This window comes from Trachemys scripta, chromosome 3, assembly GCF_013100865.1.
Source record: "Trachemys scripta elegans isolate TJP31775 chromosome 3, CAS_Tse_1.0, whole genome shotgun sequence".
NCBI lineage: Eukaryota > Metazoa > Chordata > Testudines > Emydidae > Trachemys > Trachemys scripta.
In genome coordinates this window covers 74,897,619-74,915,958 of record NC_048300.1, presented here as the reverse complement: position 1 = coordinate 74,915,958, position 18,340 = coordinate 74,897,619, and the positions used below count along the sequence as shown (strand labels likewise).

The window sequence follows — 18,340 nt, the reverse complement described above, 5'->3', positions numbered from 1 at the left end:
AGTGTTGCTGTGCTGCTGTTCCTCAGATGTTCCATCCCAGAGGTGACTGCATCTCAGCCTCAGGTGACCATTACCCAGCAGTGGAAAGAGTTCAATATTTGCTAAGGGTTTTTGTTTTCAGTTCTAAGAAATGCCTCATTTCTGAGAAGAGGCAGTTGGGATGTCATTTTTGGACGGAGAGGCAGTGGTCACATCCAGAAATTCACTACGGGGGTGTATCTCTGGCCAAGCTGTCCGGCCCCCCAAGTTGATCACAGTGCCTGGCACTTTCAGTGCCTTTTAAAGCACGTGCACTTCCAGACCCTGCTGCTCCAAAGAGCCCGTGGGGGGATCTGGGGAATGAAGATTCTCTGCACCCTCCAGTCTGTCACTTGCTTTTCCAGCCTGGCCCCATCTCTCCGGGCCTCTCTGTGCTCCCCTCCCACACGCACTCTGCCTCCCACCCCCTCGCACTACAATGTGAGAGAAGGGCCGCCCCACCCACCTTCAAACCCCCGCCAGCTGGGCTGCTGGAAGGATAAGACTCAGGGAGTTACGCTTTTGTTTCTCAGACAAAATTTTACCTGCACGGAGAGAAGTGGAGATTTGGCCGGCTAAGAGCAAGAGGCGGAGGGCGTGTGGAGGGTGTTTGCCCCAATCTAGCTCATCCCCCCGCAAGGAGCAGGATTGTCCCCCCCCACTCTATCCCCCTCCCCCATCCCACACCAAGGGGCAGGATTGTCCCCTCTGCTCTATTCCCCCAGGTTGCAGGATTGTCTCCCGCAGTCTATTCCCCACCCATGGGGCAGGATCGTCCCTGCTTGTTCCCCATGTTTCACCCTCCCTAAATGTGCTAGGGCATTGCCAAGTCACATGATAAGTCCTGGCTCTCTGTGGGGCGGAAATTCCCTGCAGCTGGGGGTGGGGGGTGGGACAGGGTCAGTTCGGACCTTGCCCTCTGTCCAGCAGAAAGATAGGCTCAGACAGCGGCTAATCTACCCCCAACGCTGGGTCTGGCTCATGGCGTGATTTGAAACACTGTCAAACTCTGACCAGTTCAACCAGCTAAAACCGGGGCAAACCCTTGGGCCTGTGGAATCCCCCAGAACAGTGGCTTGTCTTGCGTTAGCCGCGATCGGGACATTTACAGGCACAAGCTAATCTATGGAAGGAGAGCCGGCCCCTCAGAGGGTAGGCTGGGCACAAGCCAACAACACGTGCTGTGATACAGCCAAAGAGTGTCGGCCATGCTCCCAGCCCGGTGGGGGGTGGAGGGGTGGGTGTCTCTCCAGGGACGCAGAGTTCTCTGGCCTGTTATCCAGGAGCTCAGCCTTGGTCCCTCCTGGCCTGGGAATCTACCAATCTCCGCCATGACTTCTTGGAATCCGTCTACTCTCTCTGATGCTGCCCGGTGGACAGGGACACAAAGTGGGCAGGTCAACTGAGTCACACAGCTTGTTCACAGAAATATTCCCATGTTCTCTCGCTCCTCCCCAGACTCCTGCTGCCAGGAAGGGGCACACCTGGGCTAGAGATCAGCCGTCCTCCAGCAGAGCCCTACTGCTCCGGGTGCCAGGTACTGACCCAGTAGGTTCCCTCCACTCAGTGGGTCTAGAGAGATGGATCAACTCAGGGAGGACGTCACCTGCTCCATCTGCCTGGATGTCTTGGACGACCCCGTCTCCATCGAGTGCAGCCACAACTTCTGCCAGGGCTGCCTCGTGGCTCACTGGCGCGGGGTCTCGGCCCAGGGCTACCAGTGCCCCGAGTGCCGGACTCCCTACTCCAGGGACAGGATGACCCCAGACATGCGGCTGAGAGCCCTGCTGAAGAAAATCACAGAGCCCCTGCGGGAAGAGATGGAGCTGGTGAGACCAGACAGGCTGAATCAGGAGAAAGGGACGCATGCTCTCACAGGCCCCAGGGCGGGGACTGGCTGGATCAGGGGGTGGGGAATGGGACACGGGGCCTTTCCTCTCTAGGGGGCGCAACCTCTGATTTGGAGGGCAGGGGACTGGATGGCTCATGGGGGGTGGAAATGGCTCAAGAGGATCTGATCTGAGGGGCAGGGACTAGTTGGTTCAGGGGATGGGAATGGGGCACGGGGCTCTCATCCAGAAACAGGGACTGGCTGGCTCTGGGATGGGGTCCGAGCTCTGACCCTGCTCTGTCCCTGCAGCAGGGGCTGGGGGCTCAGCCAGAGCCGGGGCGCCCAGTGCAGCTGGTTCGTCTGGATGACAAAGGCAGCCTGATCCTGTACGAGGAGGCCCTGAGCCTCTGCCTGGAGCAGGGTGGGGTGGGGGACGCCCCCGTCTGCCTGGTGTCCATCATCGGGGAGCAGCGCCGGGGAAAATCCTTCCTGATGAACTGCCTGCTGCGCCGGCTCCAGAGCCTGGTAAGTGGGGACAGGAGCCCCAGCTATGGCCCCATTGCCTGAACCAGAGACCCCACCCACCCCAGCCAGGGCCCTGCCTCTTGCAACACAAACCCCACCCACCTCGGCAAGGGCCCCCTCCCCCTCCACGACTGGCCATGCCCCTTACAGCAAAGGTCCCCTCTCCCCAGGCAGGGCCCTCCTGCTGTACCAGGCCCAGGGCAGAGCAACCGAGGCCCCACCCTGCAGCCATGGCCCCTCCCAGTGCACCAAAGGCCCCACCCTCTGGTCGTGGCCCCTCCCCCTGCACCACAGGCCCCACCCTTCAGTCATGGCCCCTCCCCCTGCAGCACAGGCCCCACCCTCCAGCCATGGCCCCTCCCCATGTACCAGTGGTCCCATCCTCCAGCTGTAACCCCACCCCCAGACCCTTAGAACTCCACCTCCTCCCCCAGTGTCCCATCACCCTGCCCCCTGAGAATGCCAGACCCAATCCCCGTTCCCTTCTGACCTTGCCCTGGTCACCCCCTACAGGAGGCTGTGGATGCGTCATGGATGGGCTGAGAGGACGAGGCCCTGGGGGGGTTTGAGTGTCGCAATGGGACAGCGACCGTGACGAGGGGTGTGTGGATGTGGGACCAGCCCCTCTGGGTCCAAGCCCAGGGGAGGAGGGTGAGTGGGGCAGGGAAGCAGGCAGGGGAATGGGGGATGGGGCAGTAGGGGAGGGGAAAGAGAGTGGTGTGGGGGGAAGATTCTAAGAGGAGCAGGGGACTGGAGTAGTGGGGGGGAGGGGAATGGGGGAGTCTGGAGGGGGTAAAGTCCTGTGCAGGGGCAGGGGGACGGGAGGGGCTGGAGGAGGGGGGAAAGAAATGGGCAGATGGGGATAAGGTCCCAGCCCTGTAGTTCCCTACAGACTCCCTGGACTTGCAGCGCCGCATGGAGACCAGCATCAAGCTCTCCGTGTTGGGCTGTCTCCCCACTGCAGCCTCTCCTTGCCCCCTCATGCCTCTCCCCCATTTTCCCCCAGGCAGTGGGGTGGGGGTCGTTAAGCAGCTGTTGCGCAGAGATGGAATCTCATTTCCTGTGGCACAAACTAGCCCACCCAATCGCATTTAACGTGTGTCCTACCCTGGACACCTGGATCCCTCCCGGATGCCTGGGTCCTTTTCCCCTCTGCAGACATGGACGAGGATTTCCGGCAGTGCCTGTGTGAGTACGTCACCAGTGTGGTGCACTCAGCAGGGACACACGTCCGGACGGACCGAGCCGGGCAGGTGCTGACGGGGGCTCAGCTGGCTGCCAGGATCAAGGTGGGAGAGTGGGGGCTGTTAAAGCGGGGGGCTGGATGGGAGACAACAAAATGGGCCGCAAGGCGGGGACAGGGATTCAATACGGGGTGCCATTCTGCAGGGAGCGGGGCAGGGTGCTCAGTAGGGGGCGCTGGGCTTCAGGGAGCGGGAAGGGGCTCAGCGGGGGCAAAGGGGCTGAGCTGTCCCTGATCCCAGTTCCCCCTGGCGTTATTCCCTGCAAGGCGTCTCCCGATATTGGAAGACCCAACGCTACGACTTCTCCTCACCCATGAAGGTACCAGGTCACCCCTCCCTCCGCTTCTCTCTTTCCAGCCTGCATTTGGGGCGGGGGCTGGTTCTATTGACCCCAACCCCAGGTCCTCCTGACATTCGCCAATCACACTAGCCCAGAAGAGGGCACCACAACAGCTCCACCAAATGTCCTGATCGAGGACTCCTAGCACCCAAGAGATAAGGGGACCTGCAGGAAGCCCTGCCAGAGAACCAGCCCCTCCACTGGGGTGGCAGCAACGTGGTCATGGCTGTGGGGTCGAGGTGCTGCCCTCTGGCTCTATTGAAATGTGGGGGGTTGGGGACCAGTTCGGAGTTGATAGCGAGGAGCAGTTCCTGTACAAATGTGGGGAAGGTGGTGACTGTGGGGGGGCTCCCAGTTCAGAGATGGGCCCATCCCATCCGCACCCCCAACCCCGTTCCCTCTCCCCACACAGATGGCTGAGGCGTTTGCAGTGATGAGACAGGAGTTAAACAGGAGAGCAGTAGAAGCCACCAGGAGGGAATATGACCAATTTGTGCAGAAGCTGGTGAGTGCAGAGGGGCTGCGGATTGGGAGTGAGGGGCACCAGCCTACCTGGGGGGAGGCAAGGCTGAGGTAGCAGGGGGCTGCAGATCGGGAGTGAGGAGGCTGCGGGTGTGGGAGGAGGCGGCGCCCCCTGTGGCTGGGTAACGCTAGTGCTCGTCCCTAATGGCCGATCACTCCCCCATCCCGGCAGGACTGTGACCACCAGAGCATGAGCAGCTGTCTGAGAGTGAAGCCCCTGGAGATGCAGCGACGCCTGGAGGGGAAACGCCAGAAGCTGCTGGAGCGCTGCCGGGGGGAACTGCGGGGCAAGGACCCCCAGAAACAGGCGGCCCTGGAGGAGCTGAAGAAGGAGCTGGACAAGCAGATGGCGGAGTTCCTGCCGCGCTATGAACAGCGCTTTAAAGTGAAGAAGGCCAAGTGGTTGGGCCTGTACATTGGGCGGGGGTGGGGGTGGTTCTGGCAGTGGTGGGTGCGGGTATCGGAGTAGGCATCAGGGCGGGTGCAGCTCTAGTGGGGCTGGAGGAAGCAGTGGCCATTGGAATTGGGGCTGGGGTCTTTGGCCTGATTGGGGGGGTTGGGCACTGGGCGTGGGCCTGGTTTGGACAGAAGATGGCCCAGAACAAGACAGGCACCAACACCCCAGGTCAGGGGAATGAGCGGGAGAGGAGGGCAGGATGTTCAGATTAGGAGCCCCTGCTGCGGGGGGCAGATAGTGGGAAGAAACCATCACACCTCACTCTAGGTAAGGGTCTGTCCCAGCCGTCAGCACTGGGAACCTCTGTATGCAGGGGATAGATAGATATGAGGATGTTTGGGGATAGATAAAAACAAACTTACAACAGGTAATTTTGCGAGATTACAAAAGGACACAGGGGTTGACTGATTTACAGCCGGGTCACCGAGATCAGAATCCAGCCCAGATCCCATCGACCTCAGTAGATAAATAACATGGCCGTGGATCCCGTGCTCCGAGCCGCCCCCAGCATCCCTCGGTCACAAGTTTTTTTGGTTTTCATTTTCAACAAGTGGAAGAAAAATTGATTTTCATACTTTATGTTTGTTTTAAATATTTTCTCCTCCCCTGATTCAGTGCGTGTGTAGAGAGGACAATTTGGGGGCATTTCCTCTCATTTCCCCACTGATTTTAAAACAATCCTAAGGGGTTAGGGAGGTTAGAACACCCCCAAATCCCAAACCAACAGTTTCAGTTTATTCTCACCCCAGATCCTCCTGCCATTAGCCAGTTGCAGTAGGCCAGGAGGCACCACCACAGCCCCCTGCAAAATGTCCTGATTGGGGCTCCCTGACCCCAGCCCCTGAGAGATAAGGGAACCCCCAGAGACCCAGCCGGAGAACCAGCCCCCTCCACAGGGGTGATGCTAATGTGGCCTTGCTGTGATGTCATTAGGGGGCTGTCCTTGGCTCTGGGGGAATGTGGGGGGTCAGGGGGCAGTGGGGAGGTGACAGTAGCGAGCAGGGCCCTGGAGGAATGGGGAAAAGGTGAGTGGGGGGAGAGGGGTTCCCAGTTCAGAGATGGTTCCATCCCCATCCCCCACCCTTTTTCCCATCCCACCACAGATGGCAGCGATGATGGAGGAGGAAAACAGAAAAGCAGTAGAAGCCTCCAGGAGGAAATATGAACAATTTGTGCAGCAGCTGGTGAGCACAGAAGGGCTGCGGGTCGGGAGTGAGGGTCACCGGCAGAGCTGGGGGGGAGGGGCAGGGATGGGATAGCAGGGGGCTGTGGTGGGTCGGAGTTGAAGGGGCTGTGGGTGCATGACATGGTGGTGCCGCCTGTGGCTGGGAAACACTAGAACCTGTCCCTAACGGCCAATCTCTCCCGCTCCCCACAGGACCGTGGCCACCAGAGCATGCACCGCTGCCTGAGTGTGAAGCCTGCGGAAATGCAGCGACGCCTAGAGGGGAAACGCCAGGAGCTGCTGGAGCGCTGCCGGGGGGAGCTGCGGGGCGAGGACCCCCAGAAACAGGCGGCCCTGGAGGAGCTGAAGGAGGAGCTGGACAAGCAGATGGATGAGTTCCTGACGGCCTATGGGCAGCACTTTAAAGTGAAGAAGGCCAAGTGGTTGAGCCTGGCCATGGGTCGGGGGGTGGTTCCTGGCAGTGGTGGGTGCGGGTATCGGAGTAGGCATCAGGGCGAGTGTAGTTGTAGTGGGGCTGGAGGAAGCAGTGGCCATTGGGGTTCTGGCTGGGGGCTTTGGCCTGATGCGGGGGGAGGGTTGGGCAGCTGGGTGGGCCCCAGTTTGGATGGTAGGTGGCCTCGAGCAAGACAGGCACCAACATCCTAGGTCAGGGGGATGAGCGGGAGAGCAGGGCAGGGTGTTCAGATCAGGAGCCCCTTCTGTGGAGGGACACACAGCGGGAAGGAACCATCACACCTCACTCGGGTCAAGGGTCTGTCCCAGCCCTCAGCACTGGGAACCTCTGTATGCAAGGGGATAGATAGATAGATAGATAGATAGATGGGGCGTGTGGGGATATATAGATAGATAGATAGATGGGATGGATGGGGATAGAAAGATAGATAGTGTTGGAGAATAACAGAGTTCTCACTTTTTGTTTGTACAGCAAGTCAGATACTTTATTTTCTCTAACAATTGCGTAGAGGGAGAGAGCTAAACTGGTCTCTCTAGTGGTAAACAGAGCAAACCTTTATACCTTTCATTACAGACAATAATAAGCAACAGCTGCATTTTGTTTATACATAGGCCATCTGATATCTTATTTTTCTCACTTGTTTTGACTCTAGTCTACATACAATATTTTCTACACATTATCTACACAAGGTCACAACAACTTCTCACACAGTTCTTTCCCACTCGCCTCACACAATCCTCGCGTCTACAAATCTCGCGTTATTAGGGTTACAGTTGCTGACTCTTGCTAACAAACTGTCATGCATTGCAATCCCCTTCCTGTCAGTTTTTTCTCTGCTTCCACAACCCCCCCTTTTGTACTATTAGTACAACAAATATTTTTAAATTTTTATTTGCATTAAGTTTTGGAATTTAGATTTTACATTGGATGCTTTAATCTTAGGGGTTTTGATTGGATGTAATGATAATGCATGATGAGCATGGACATGAAAGGTATTATTATTATTATTATGTTTTCTACAATAATAATAACATACTTTTACACTAGCTAACAACAATACAAGCAATAACATTTTTATAGCGATAATATGATGGGGTTGTTGTACATTTTTAGTTATAAAACATAATATATTATATTTAGTACATAAGGTGGACATTTTATAAGCTGTATGAAAGACATACTTTTTTACTTGATATATATTTTGAAGCATGTGAATTTGCTTTTGTACTTTAGAGATTTTTTGAACCTTTGTAACAGTGAAAGCAAATTTTGAAATTGATTTGGTATTAAACTAGTTTAATTAAAGGGTATTTGGAACTTAAGGGCTATTTGCAAAACTTTATTTGCAGGCCAGTAGATAATATGATTGCTGCAGTGGTAGTGAGATTAAAATGTATGTCGTGCAATGTGGTGGCATTAATATACACACAGCTATTATTAGCTTGGAAAAGTAAATGTTTTGTTAGGGTAGTTTTGTGTTTTTTATTTTTTTAGCAAACGTAATTATGAACAGTGACAACATTTTTTGGCTTTAGTTTACGTATACACTGAAGCTGTGGGGGTTTTAACGGCCAAAATGTCCATTGACTTTCTGACTTTATTTAAATGTCAGGTGTAATTTTAGGAGCACTGACTAAAAATTGATTGGGCATACCAGGTAGTTTAACTTTTTAGATGTTTTGGTGAATTACCCAATTCCACATGCATTTTTTTCATGGACCCGGCAGGATTCGGTATGTGGGAGCCCACACCCCCGTAACCGGTTCATATGCTTGGAAGGAGCACTGAGAACGTCCGCACTTTCACCCAGAAAGTCTCCAAGTATGTTTTTATGGCCACAGATTAGATGGTACTTCTGATGTGTCTGTAAGGGCAGTGGGCCAAGCCTGATGCTCAAGATCATTTTGAATGGCCATTAGCTGGTTATTTAGGAAATTCTGAATTTTTGAACTTGCTAGATTTTACTGCAATGCCTTTTTAGCCTTAGTGATATTTAATATATCACTTTTAGACTCCGCACCCGAGACTCGTGGAGTCTCTTTGTTGCTTTCTTTTACCAATAGACAAATTGCTCCCACTGCGTATTAGAGGCTTTTGGCGAAGCCAGGGTTTTTCTGAGATACGTAAGTTTATTTAAATTGAAGGTACCTTCTAGTGGGCATTGTTTATATGGATTTGCACGCGTGTAAAGATTTCAATTCTCTAAATACCTGCAGGTTTTCGGACCATAATGTACGTACATGAAATAAGCTGGGGTACCCTTAGGGGGTGAGAGGGAATGCTTAGACTGTTCCCCACCCATTTTTTAATTACACACACAGGGAGGATGCCCTGTCCGCGCTAGCAGCTCAGAAACTAAGGATCTCTCCCTACAGGATACTCACACGGGAGAGGCTAACGAGGGAGGCCTCCTACACCTCCCTTCAGCAAAGAGCGTCGGCTAGTCTCAGAGAGACGGCGCTGCTCATTCTCTTTGCATCCAGCGAGATGATCAGACTGTCAGTGGCTCACACAGAGAGGAAAGGGGAGGGAAGATGGGTTCACACACTCTTAGACCCAGTAACTTCCTTGCCGGACGATGCCAGGGCGAGTCAGCCCACCGTGGGTCAGATCTCCTAAAAGATCCTCTAGTTACCGGGCTTGCGTTAGAGTAGTTCTGGTCACGAGCCAAAAGACTTCGCAGAGTACTCTGGGCGTCTTCTGGTAACTCTCAATTCGCACTGGTGTGTGTGTACACACACACACACACACACACACACACACACACACACACACACACACACACACACACACACACACACACACACCCCAAGGCCTCTATTTCCAAATACCACAATGCATCTGTACCTTATGTCCAGACTCAATACACTATGAGGCGGTAACAACCCCTCTTGAGGCGGTAAAAACCCCTCAGCACCGGTGCATACCTATGCATTTTTTATATGCATATGGAGGCGGCCAAACTAACAGGTCCCCAGAACCACATACAACTACCTTATTGGGGGCGGCAAAACAATTCCCCAGAACCGCTCTGCATCAGATCTTGCTGCACAGTCAATAAGTTCGGATGGCGTGAGCCCAACAGGGACAGACGGCTCCACGGACAGTCCTTCCTTGACACCCCAATAGAGATTTTAAAAGGTCTCTTACCTCTATTGTGGCGCCATAGGGTTCGAAGGGGAACGATCCGTAGCAGCTGCCGGTACCTCTGCGGGCTTTGCCATCCCGGACGAGCCCCCAAATTGTCGGAGAATAACAGAGTTCTCACTTTTTGTTTGGGTACAGCAAGTCAGATACTTTATTTTCTCTAACAATTGCATAGAGGGAAAGAACTAAACAGGTCTCTCTACAGGTAAACAATTAGAGCAAACCTTTATACCTTTCATTACAAACAATAATAAGCAACAGCTGCATTTTGTTTATACATAGGCCATTTTAATATCTTATTTTTCTCACTTCTTTTAACTCTAGTCTACATACAATATTTTCTACACATTATCTACACAAGGTCGCAACAACTTCTCTCACAGTTCTTTCCCACTCGCCTCACACAATCCTCGCGTCTACAAATCTCGCGTTATTAAAGTTACAGTTAGCCTAACTCTTGCTAACAAACTGTCATGCATTGCAATCCCCTTCCTGTCAGTTCTTTCTCTGCTTCCACAATAGATAAGAAGGTTGTGTGGGGATAGATAGATAGATAGATAGATAGATAGGGTGTATGGGAATAGATAGATTAGATAGATGAGGGGGTGGATGGGGGTAGATAGATAGATGAGAAGGTTGTGTGGGGATAGATAGATAGAGGGGGTGTGTGGGGATAGATAGATTAGATAGAGGTGGTGTATTGGGAAGAATGGGGAGAAGGTGTACAGTCCGTATGTGTAGAGGGGACAATTTTGGGTGATTCCCCTCATTTCCCCACTGATTTGAAAACAATACAAAGGGGTTAGGGAGGTCTGAAAGCCCAAATCGCAGTCCGACAGTTTTCAGTTCATTCTCACCCCAGGTCCACCCGCCATTGGCCAATTGCACTAGGGGGCCAGGAGGGGGCACCACAAAGGGGGCACCAGTGGGGGGGTGACAGCAGCAAGAAGGGTCCTGGAGGAATTAGGAGAAGGTGGTGAGTGGGGGAAGGGGGGCTCCCAGTTCAGAGGGGATCCCATCCCCACCCCTACCCTTTTCCCTCTCCCACCACAGATGGCGGAGATGGCAGAGATGAGAGAGAAAGCAAACAGAGGAGCAGTAGAAGCTGCCAGGAGGGAATATGGACTATTTGTGAAGCAGCTGGTGAGTGCAGAGGGGCTGCGGGTCGGGAGTGAGGGGCACCAACAGGACTGACGGGGGGCAGGGCTGGGCTAGCAGGGGGCTGTAGGTTGGAGTTGAGGGGGCTACAGGTGTGTGAGGCAGAAGTTCTCCCTGTGGCTGGGTTTCCGTCCCTCATGGACGATCTCGCCCCCCTCCCGGCAGGACCGTGGCCACCAGAGCATGAGCAGCTGTCTGAGAGTGAAGCCCCTGGAGATGCAGCGACGCCAGGAGGGGAAACGCCAGGAGCTGCTGAAACGCTGCTGGGGGGGAGCTGCGGGGCGAGGACCCCCAGAAACAGGCGGCCCTGGAGGAGCTGAAGCAGGAGCTGGACAAGCAGATGGACCACTTCCTGTCGGCCTACGGGCAGCGCTTTAAAGTGAAGAAGGCCGAGTGGTTTGGGCCTGTACATTGGGTCATCGCCAGCTGCCAGCACGCGCCGGGCACGGGCTCGCCCCCACTGGCCCGTGCACCTGCCAATCAGCAAATGGCTCCGGCCCATTGGCTGCCCCTTCAGGAGGTGGGACGGGGGAAGCAAGGGATTCTGGGACTTGTAGTTTTATGTGCCCAGTGGAGGAGAAGGGGGAGCTATGGCGCTTATGCGGGGGAGTCTAGTGGTTGGGCCAGAGCCCTGGGGTAGCAGGGGGCTCCGGGGGCTATTTAAAGTGCCGGGGCTCCAGCTACCTCTGCTGCCTCGGTCCTCTAAATAGCCATGAGAGACCCACAGCTTCCCCAGGGCTCCGGCAGCTATTTAAAGGGCCACGGTGGTAGAAGCAGGGGGGCCCCTGCCCTACCTGCAGCCAGCCCCTGCTGCACCCCCTGCCTGCAGCCAGCCCCTGCTGCACCCCCTGCCCGCACCAGCCCCGCACCCCCTGCCCTGCCTACAGCCAGCCCCTGTCTCCAGCCAGCCCCTGCTACACCCCCTGCCCGCACCAGGCCCGCACCCCCTACCCTGCCTGCAGCCAGCCCCTATCTCCAGCCAGCCCCGTACACCCTGCCTGCAGCCAACCCCGTACCCCCTGTCTGCAGCCAGCCCTTGCTGCACCCCCTGCCCTGCCTCCAGCACCGCACCCCCTGCTCTGCCCGCAGCCAGCCCCACACCCCTTGCCCTGCCTTCAGGCAGACGCTACCTCCAGTCAACCCCTGCCCTGCCTCCAACTAGCAATGTATGTAATATACAATTTTTATTTTATTTATATAGTTATGGAAAGTAAATAATACATGGAAGAAATAAAAGGGCATTTTTTACGTGGTTTTTTTTTTTTTAGTCATCCCTGTTGGGGCCCCGCCTAAAATGTTCAAATTGGGCCCCACATTTCCTAAAGCCAGCCCTGCAGAGCATGTTGGGCGTAAGCTAGAGGATGGGCACTACTGTTGCAGCCTGAGGCTCTATGACTGCTGCCATCACCAGCCCGAGTGTGGAAATGGCAGTTGAGGGACCTAATCCTCCTCTGTACCTCTGGGCCATCTTTCACTGTGACCGAGGAGCAGCAGCTGTGCCATGTGGCCCCAGGTGTGGGGAGGAGCAGGGGAGGTATTTGGGTTGTTTTTTCTTGTCCCCATCAGACATGACCCAAGTTGGGGCCGGGGGACAGGTCTGTCTGAGCAGTAATCCCCACTTCTGCATGGGAGATGAAGGGGTTCAGGAAGGGCTAGCTCCAAGAAACCCCCTGGTCAGAAGGAGCCCAGGAATATTTGGTACAGTAACTCCTTACTTAACATTGTCCCAGTTAACATTGTTTCATTGTCACGTTGCTGATCTATTGGCGAACATACTCATTTAAAGTTGGGCAATGTTTGCTTATAACGTTATTTGGCAATGGGGGCTTGGAACCAGCGTGGGCCGGCAGCCCCCTCAACCCCACCCCCCAGCACCTCCCGCCCACCAGCGGCCCCACAGATCAGCAACTCCTCCCTCCCCACGCCTCCTGCCCGCAGCAATCAGCTGATTCATGGCGTTCAGGATGCTCTGGAAGGGAATGGGGCGGGAGTGAGGATGTGGTGCGCTTGGGTGGAGGAGGGGCAGGAAGAGGCGGGATGGGGGTGGGGCCTTGGGGGAAGGGCTGAAGTGGAGAGCAGGCCTGGGGCAGAGCCAGGGGTTGAGCACCCCCCAGCACTTTGGAAAGAACAGCAAGAGGAGCAGCTGGACGATCCACCCTCTTTCACCCTCTAACTCCACCACCTCAACCAAGCTTCACAATCATCATTGCTGAGTACATTATTAAATTGTTTGTTTAAAATTGTTTAAAACTTATACTGTATATGTATATAATGTCTTTTGTCTGGCGGAAAAAAATTCCCCAGAACCTAGCCCCCCTCCCTCCATTTACATTAATTCTTTAGGGAAACTGGATTTGCTTAACATCGTTTCGCTTAAAGTCACGTTTTTCAAGAACATAACTACAACGTTAAGTGAGGAGTTACTGTATTTTGCTTTCAGTAAGTAAAAATGCCTTTTCCTTTTTGGAAGGGGAAGGTGGTAGTGGTAGGGGACTTAGAAAAACTCCCAAAAGCTCTGTCAGAAGCAGAGGCTCTTGGTCCACTGCCCACATATGTGTGGTGACAGAAAATTCCAGGAAGGCATAGTCCCTAGTCCCTACATGCAGCCACATTTATTGGTAGGGCCCTAACAAATTCATGGCCATGAAAAACGTGTCACAGACCATGATATCTGGTCTCCCCTGTGAAATCTGGCTATTATAGAAGAGCAGTGGCTGCTGGCCGGGCACCTATCCCAGAGGCTGCACCGCCGCCAGCAGCAGTGCAGAAGTAAGGGTGACATGGTATGGTATTGCCACCCTTACTTCTGCACTACTGCTGGTGGCAGTGCTGCCCTCAGAACTGGGCGCCTGGCGAGCAGTCGCAGCTCTCTGGCTGCCCAGCTTTAAAGGCAGTGCCTCTGCCTGCAGCAGCGCAGAAGTAAGGATGGGATGGTACGGTATTGCCGTCCTTACTTCTCTGCTACTGCTGGCGTCAGCACTGCCTTCAGAGCTGAGTTCTTAGCCAGCAGCTGCCACCCTCCGGCCCCCAGCTCTGAAGGGAGTGCAGAAGTAAGGGCAGCAATACTGTGATCCTCCTATAATAGCCTTTTGATCATTCCCCGCGACCCTCTTTTGGGTTGGGACCCCTACAGTTACAATAGCATGAAATTTAAGATTTAAATATCTGAAACCATGAAATTCAAGATTTTAAAAATGCTATGACTGTGAAATTTACCAGGATGGACTGTGAATTTGGTAGGGCCCTAGTTATTGGTCTGCCTCCACACTTCAAAGCAGAGGAGAACACCCCTCCAGTTTGGACATGAGAAACACTGGTCGCAGCTTTGTCATTCTAGCTCCCTACAGCTTCTCGGTATGGCTTGAGAAACAGGTTGCTACAGTAAAAATACATTGTAATATCTGTGGTCCTATCAATCACATGCCCACAGACCCCCGACTTATCCTCGACATGCCTATGCTTGGCTGCGTCCTGAATCCCGCGCTCGTCCCGCTACCCAGCACCGTTGACTGTGATAAGACCAAAGATCAGCCTCGGCCCACGAAGCTGCGACATTTGCCTGGCTCAGCATTGGCAGGATCAGGTGTTAGGCGGTGTATAAATGGTGCCAACCGAGCAGCTCGTGAGAGAGTCGATCACGAGTAACAAAGCCACAGTCAGGTACAACCTCCCCTCACAGCCCAAGCCCCACCCCCCTCGCCTGGGGCTGCAGCCCGAGGGCAGGACTCGGCTGTGCACCACCGGGGCTTTGCCTGACTCCCAGCACCCGGCCTGACCACTGGGGGCGCAGATGGGAGCTGGGGAGCCCCCCGCAGCCCTAACCTGGATCAGGCTCCACCCCCTCGCCTAAGAACCAGGATATTTGTGCCTGGGCCAGATTGGTCCCGCTCCAGCCCCGCCCCGGGCCCAGCAGCCTGAGGGGCGCCCCGCCCCCTTGGGAGTTCAGCGTCCCCTGCCTAAGGCTGCGACCCGGGAGCGAGAGTAACAGGAAAAGATGGCACTACTAGGCCCAGGAGCGTCTCCTAGCAACGCGGAAATGGCAGCCCCCCCGCAGCATTGCGCATGCGCACAAAATCCCGGCCCCATGTGTTGTCTTTGCTACCGTCACGTCCGGCTCTTTTGGATCTGTATCCGGTCCGGGGTCACAGCCTCAGCTGTGCGGCTGCCGGAGGGTGAGTGGGGCAGGTGCCTGGGGACAGACGCCAGAATCCCGCCTTCCGGCTCTGCCGGAGGAGACGGGGCCGGCCCCGAACTCGTGTGCAGTGGGGTTAATGCACCTTGTGGGGCGGGGGAGACGCTCCCTGCGCCGCGGGCACACGGGGGTTTCCCTGCTGCTCTCCCACGGGGGTGGTGGTTTCGCTCTGCAGGCGCTTGTAACAGGGGCCAAGAAAGGGGGAGCCTTACTGCAGCTTTGTCCTATCCCTACACTGATTTAAAGTGTAGTTTAGTGTTTGCTCTTTTAAAGGGAGCATATACCCAGATTTGTAATTTGCGTTGCTACTTTGTTAAGTGCGGACCCTTTCTGGTTCCTGTAAGTGGAAGCCGGCTGATGTGAAGCATCTTTCCTCTTTCTAAAATTAAATGTTGGTGACTATAACTTCTTGTAGGGTTAAGCTTCTCAGACGTACAGCAGCTGCCTATCAGCAATATGATTCATTTTATTTAGTTCTCCACCGTTTACTGTGGCACAAGATCAAGTGGCACACTCAAGGTTATTGAAGCCATTACAAATAAAGTCTCACATCTTGCCACTTCTTGGACCTTTTTCACTAACCAGTGCAATATTTGTGTGTGAATAAACTTGAGACAATAGGCAGATCAGTGTTTAAAGGGGACAAGACATTTACAATTTTTTTTTTTTTTGCCAGTAATAAAAATGTCAGCGCCATCAATGGAGGAAAGGAAGGCTTGCTGGGGAGCCAGGGATGAATACTGGAAATGCTTAGATGAAAATATGGAAGATGCATCTAGCTGTCAGAAGCTTAGATGTTCTTTTGAATCTAGGTGTCCACAGCAATGGGTGAGTGCTAGTAGCTTTTCACCAGTCATAAGATGCAACCTGACCGTTGTATCAGAAATGAATTTCTTCTGCACATAAATTAGTTCAGATAAGCATTCTCAAGTAATACTGCAATCTGCATTATTCATAATACCTTACAGTAATTGTTTTTCATTTAACATACACTGCTTCCCTTTAATTTTTCCAGTTATGTAACTATCCAGAATATTTGTACATTGGCATAAACACATGTAAACAATGCCCTACAAATAGTTAACTTCTGCTGCACAGTGAGCAAAGCATTACTATTGTAGATCCTCTTAAAGATTGGGTATTTGTTTCATGGAGTGGTATATTGAAAAAACAATGTGTATTAAATCCAGAAGACTGCCTAGTCAGATAACTGGTGAAGTAGATTTCACCCTATCTAAGTTATGTTGAGATACCACTGGCAAGGTATTTGGGAAACATCCTGTCAACTCCCAGAAACAGGGAAATTAATGGATAATATTTCATAAGTGAAAACCTTGACCTCAAGGGGAGAATGCTCATGTAATAGTGGCAGGGCTTGCAATTGCATGGCACTTGAGACCAATGTATTCCTATGTGCTACATCCCATTTTTTCCTGTTTCAACGACTGAGTTCACATTCTAAACCATTAACATACACCACTTTTCAGTATCAACTTGGTCAAGTGTGTATGTGTAAATAATGATCAAAGACTGTTCTTTTCGCAATCCTGTTAGATGATGTGTGAATAAGAACTTTTCACGTTGGAGTCCCATACTACACCAGTTTGCTTTGATGAACATAAAGTGATCTCTCTTTAAAACAGGTAAAATACTTTGACAAAAGAAGAGACTTTTTAAAATACAAAGAACAGCTTCAAGCAGGAGAATATCAGCCTCCTGGGACTACTGAAAAGTCATAGCTACGCATCAACTTATTGAAACACAATCAATGAAAGAATAATCTTATGGAAGAAAAGTACTGAAATATGACAAGAACTCCGAGTTAAAACTAACTGTATTGTATCTCTAGAAATTCATGCTGCTTTCCTTGTTGCAATGTCTCGCTTTTATGCGAGAACAGTAATTAAACGAAAAAGACAGTGACTGTAAGTGTGTGTATCCAAGAAATATGGTATATAATTTTTCCTATACCTGATTTTTTTTATCATGTAACTAGGATGAAAAGCAGTGTTTCCCAGAAATTAATGCACTGAATTATAAATTTATATTTTAGGGAGAATATTAAACTGTTTTCAAACTTGACAAGTTTTTCTATGCATGAACTAACTTTTCTAAAAAGCTCCTGCATCTTCCCTCCTTCTCTATGAGGATAATGTGTCAGTGTAAGTGAGCAGGTATACTCCATGCTAATTCTTTGAACATTTTGTGAATCAAATTAATTTCAGCTGTCTTACTGTATGGCAAGATTTTAGATAAAGATCAAGAGGTATAAATAACCACTGCATCTCATTTCTTATGTAGCTGGTCTTCATTTATGTATTTTCATAAACATCTGCACAATTATAGTTGAGATTTGTAGGTGAACAGTTTCTCTAGTATGTCACCAACTTCTTTTTTTTTTTTTTTTTTAATTTGGAGATATATCTATTATAGAACTGGAAGGGACCTTGAAAGACCATTGAGTCCAGTCCCCTGCCTTCACTAGCAGGACCAAGTACTGTCCCTGACAGTGTGTGTCCTCCCCCTCCCATCATCCCTAAATGGCCCCCTCAGGGATTGAGCTCACAACTCTGGGTTTAGCAGGCCAATGCTCAAACCACTGAGCTATCCCTCCCCCCTGTATTTGTGAAAAATACAATGCTACAGGTATGATTTCTTATATCCCTGTTTGTATAATTTGGTGGCAATGATATAACCAACTCCTGTATTATTCACAATGGATTTGCTTCAGTAAAGGTTTGTTTTACGTGAGATAGTCCTTAGGCAAAATAGCAGCTGCTTTAATAACTGCATTTTCCAAATTGTCAGTGAAAAAGGCTTAAGAAAACGTTGTGTATTAGGACAGGGCCCTACACCTGAACAATTCACCCTGCTAAATTACCAAGCATAGAGTTTACTGGGATCAGCAAACACTGTTTAGGTGTTTAAAACCTGTGTTTTATAAATGCTCACTAACATACACATGATTTATCCCATACTCCTAAACCACTTCCCCATTTCCTGATGGGAAAGACCCTAACTGGTCCTCTGCCAAAACTTCCAGCTTCACTTCTAAAAATGTTATCACTTCAAAATCTGCAGTACAGTGAAAATTTAGGGAGAGAGTAAAAAACTGAATTTAATATGAAAATGACCATCACGAAGGAATAATATAATAGATATTTCATACTTAATGTCAGTTTTTAACTTCACCTAAGACAGCTGCAGAATTTCAGGTCTGCTGTAGCCAGATGCTGCAGAAAACAAAGTACCTTACCACAGCCTAC

The 18,340-nt window shown here is 51.8% G+C and overlaps 3 protein-coding genes across 3 annotated transcripts; all 3 read left to right on the top strand.

Annotated features, from left to right (window-relative positions):
- Positions 1-1,282: 1,282 nt before the first annotated feature.
- LOC117875594 (RING finger protein 112-like) lies at positions 1,283-3,096 on the top strand. The gene is made up of 3 exons (XM_034766964.1): positions 1,283-1,847; positions 2,159-2,374; positions 2,888-3,096. Exons 1-3 carry the CDS (start codon positions 1,599-1,601, stop codon positions 2,915-2,917), a joined length of 495 nt encoding a protein of 164 aa, XP_034622855.1. The 5' UTR covers positions 1,283-1,598; the 3' UTR covers positions 2,918-3,096.
- A 2,784-nt stretch (positions 3,097-5,880) lies between these two features.
- Positions 5,881-11,512, top strand: LOC117874703. Its single transcript, XM_034765090.1, has 4 exons — positions 5,881-6,121; positions 6,316-6,528; positions 10,778-10,867; positions 11,048-11,512. Exons 1-4 carry the CDS (start codon positions 5,996-5,998, stop codon positions 11,258-11,260), a joined length of 642 nt encoding a protein of 213 aa, XP_034620981.1. The 5' UTR covers positions 5,881-5,995; the 3' UTR covers positions 11,261-11,512.
- Positions 11,513-14,900: 3,388 nt separating this feature from the next.
- Positions 14,901-17,350, top strand: LOC117874702 (cytochrome c oxidase assembly factor 6 homolog). The gene is made up of 3 exons (XM_034765089.1): positions 14,901-15,054; positions 15,751-15,902; positions 16,718-17,350. Exons 1-3 carry the CDS (start codon positions 14,919-14,921, stop codon positions 16,811-16,813), a joined length of 384 nt encoding a protein of 127 aa, XP_034620980.1. The 5' UTR covers positions 14,901-14,918; the 3' UTR covers positions 16,814-17,350.
- The last annotated feature ends 990 nt before the right edge of the window (positions 17,351-18,340 follow it).